This window comes from Zerene cesonia, unplaced genomic scaffold (assembly GCF_012273895.1).
Source record: "Zerene cesonia ecotype Mississippi unplaced genomic scaffold, Zerene_cesonia_1.1 Zces_u008, whole genome shotgun sequence".
NCBI lineage: Eukaryota > Metazoa > Arthropoda > Insecta > Lepidoptera > Pieridae > Zerene > Zerene cesonia.
The window spans coordinates 5225-7724 of record NW_024045138.1 but is presented as its reverse complement, the minus strand read 5'-3'; the positions used below and the strand labels follow the sequence as shown (position 1 = coordinate 7724).

Genomic DNA, 2500 nt, shown 5'->3' with positions numbered 1-2500 from the left:
ACATCTCCCCATAATCGCTGTTTAATAGTTTCGTAAATTTCATGATATTAATTTTTACGTTTTGTAGAGTGGGCAAACCAATTGTACGTTTCTCTAATCAAGAATTCAATATTTCTTGGTAGCGTATGTTCTGTAGCGTGAGATACAGCAAGTGGCAAGTGCATCTGATAAGAATTAAATTAGGTATATCATTTTTCAGTATTTTGTACACTCCATTATTAATTCCAGTCATGACGCATTGTCTGTTCCCAATCCAATCATTTTATATTTATTTAATCCATATTTTTGTAAGCAAGAAAGAAGGGCTTTAACAATACCAACTGCATCGCTGGTTTCAAGTTGTTCTAGAGCCAGAAACGAAGAAACATTCTGACTGTGTTTAGGGATTCCCCGGCCATAGAGAAAGTAGAGAATATTATGGGCCGGCGAGACGGTTAATCTGCGATTGACTCACGTTATTGACAATTGCAATGGATGGGCGACTTGACGCTGCCTGCCTGCCCTTCCAGTCGCCAACCGATCCGATAAAAGAACGACGACAAGTATTATAAAGTGGTTATTTTAATATTACAAACAGACACTTTAATTTTATTTTAGGAGATACACGCTACACGCTTTAAGAAGATTTATATTAGGAAAAGAAAGTTTCATTTAATCAGAATCGTAGTATAACAGAACATAGGTTAATATTTAATCAGAATCAGGGAGATTCTCTATTCCTGACATCATAGAGTCATAGGAGCTTTCAACAGTAAGAGATTCCTGCGCATTTGTTACTAAATCCTCAGAAACAATATCTCCAATATCTGGATTCAGTGGTCGTTCTTCGTCTTCTGGTATCGCATTCATTTGTGTCATTGTATTCTATGTTTCTAAGGGTTCTGGAGTAGAAACATTCATGTTGTCCAAATCAGCTTGTGTTGGAGTAGGGTTTTCATTTTCAACCGGTGATAAACGCGCGTAGACAGGTTCAGCTTCAGGTTCAGGTTCGGTATCTGCATCGTTGACCTGATCCAACGGAATATTTGTAGTCTCAGCTGGTTCAAACATGTAGTCTGGAAAAATGTCAGGATTTATTGGCCATAAACCTGTGCTTTTAAAGCCATTACTTGCATTTTGTACAGTTGCAGCCTTTCCATATGCTTGAGCAAACAAACCTCCAATTTGTAAATGGGTAACAACGCATCCTGGGTGATTCTTTAACAATTTAGAGATTTCTTGATTGTAAAACGTCTTTAGTGGTCCGTAAATACTAACATCCAAGGGCTGCATTCGATGTGTGCAGTGTGGAGGTAGACACAGCATATTAATGCCATTTTCTTTAGCATATGTCAAAGCTTCAATGGTTTTGTGACTTGCATGACCATCACAAATTAGCAGAACTGGGTCGTCTCTACTTGCTTTCGTGTGTGATTGGAAATGTTTCAACCATTTTACAAACACATCTGTGTTCATCCATCCTGATTCTTGTGCCAGTCCTAGAGTTCCAGTAGGAGCTTCATCTATTAGTTCATTTTTCATGTTCTTCCTAGGAAAAATCATGCACGGTGGAATAAATGAACCAATGGCATTTGTACAGCACACCACTGTCACATTAGAACCCCTTTCAGCACTTGTGAGACAGCCAATTTGTTTCCGGCCCTTCGTTGCTAAAACTTTTTGCGGTTTTTGGACAGTGGTTAGCCCGCTTTCGTCTATGTTATAAATTCGCTGAGGTTCTAACTTATGAGTATTCAAAAATTCTTCATAAATCTGAAAAAATCTTGTTACCTGAGGTCTATTAAACGCCTGTGCTCTTGCTGCAGAAGTTGGTTCTGGAGACCGTAACGAAATATCCGGGTTTCTTTTCAGAAAGCCTTCATACCACTCCTGTCCAGCACGTTTCTTATCCTTGTTGAATGCATGATCAAACCCGTTTTCTCTGCTAGTTCATAGGCTAGCTCTTGAACTGCCGTTTGCGTCAACCCAAAAAGTCTCTAAAAACTTGATGTGGTCCACTAATTCCCTTTCTATTTCTAGTGGAAATGTTGCCTTAAACCTACCGAGTCCCTTACTACTTGATTCTAAAGTTTTATTCGTATTTAGAGCATGTTTTTGTCAAGTAGCTTGTGGAACCCCGAAAGTTTTTGCGGCCAATTCCCAGCCCATTTTATTTTCTTTCCATGCTGAAATGGCTTGCTCCATTGATTCCTTGATCCATGACTGTCGGTTTGTTGTTCTTTGATAGTTCCGCGGCATCTTACCTAAAAAAACAAGAGTAAAATAAATTATTAGTAACACTACGGACAAAATGCCATACATGCCTATGTCGTTTTGTCCAGCATATAGGTATGTCATTTTACCCAAATGTAGGCAAGAAACATTTAATATCATAAGTAATTAAAACATTTGAAATTTCTTTTAAAACCAATACTTATCACAAGCCAAATAAGTTTGCGACAGCCTCAGATTCGAAAAAAAACCAAAAACTTTCTAATACTTTTAATTAAGTATAAAAATT

The 2500-nt window shown here is 37.9% G+C and overlaps 1 protein-coding gene across 1 annotated transcript; it reads right to left on the bottom strand.

The window, feature by feature from the left end:
• Positions 1–864: 864 nt before the first annotated feature.
• Positions 865–1521, bottom strand: LOC119839136. The gene has a single exon (XM_038365344.1). It carries the CDS (start codon positions 1519–1521, stop codon positions 865–867), a length of 657 nt encoding a protein of 218 aa, XP_038221272.1.
• Between the last annotated feature and the right edge of the window lie 979 nt (positions 1522–2500).

Coding starts and splice junctions, on each gene's coding strand:
- LOC119839136 (XM_038365344.1), bottom strand. CDS start 1,521: ATGAAAAATGAACTAATAGATGAAGCTCCTACTGGAACTCTAGGACTG.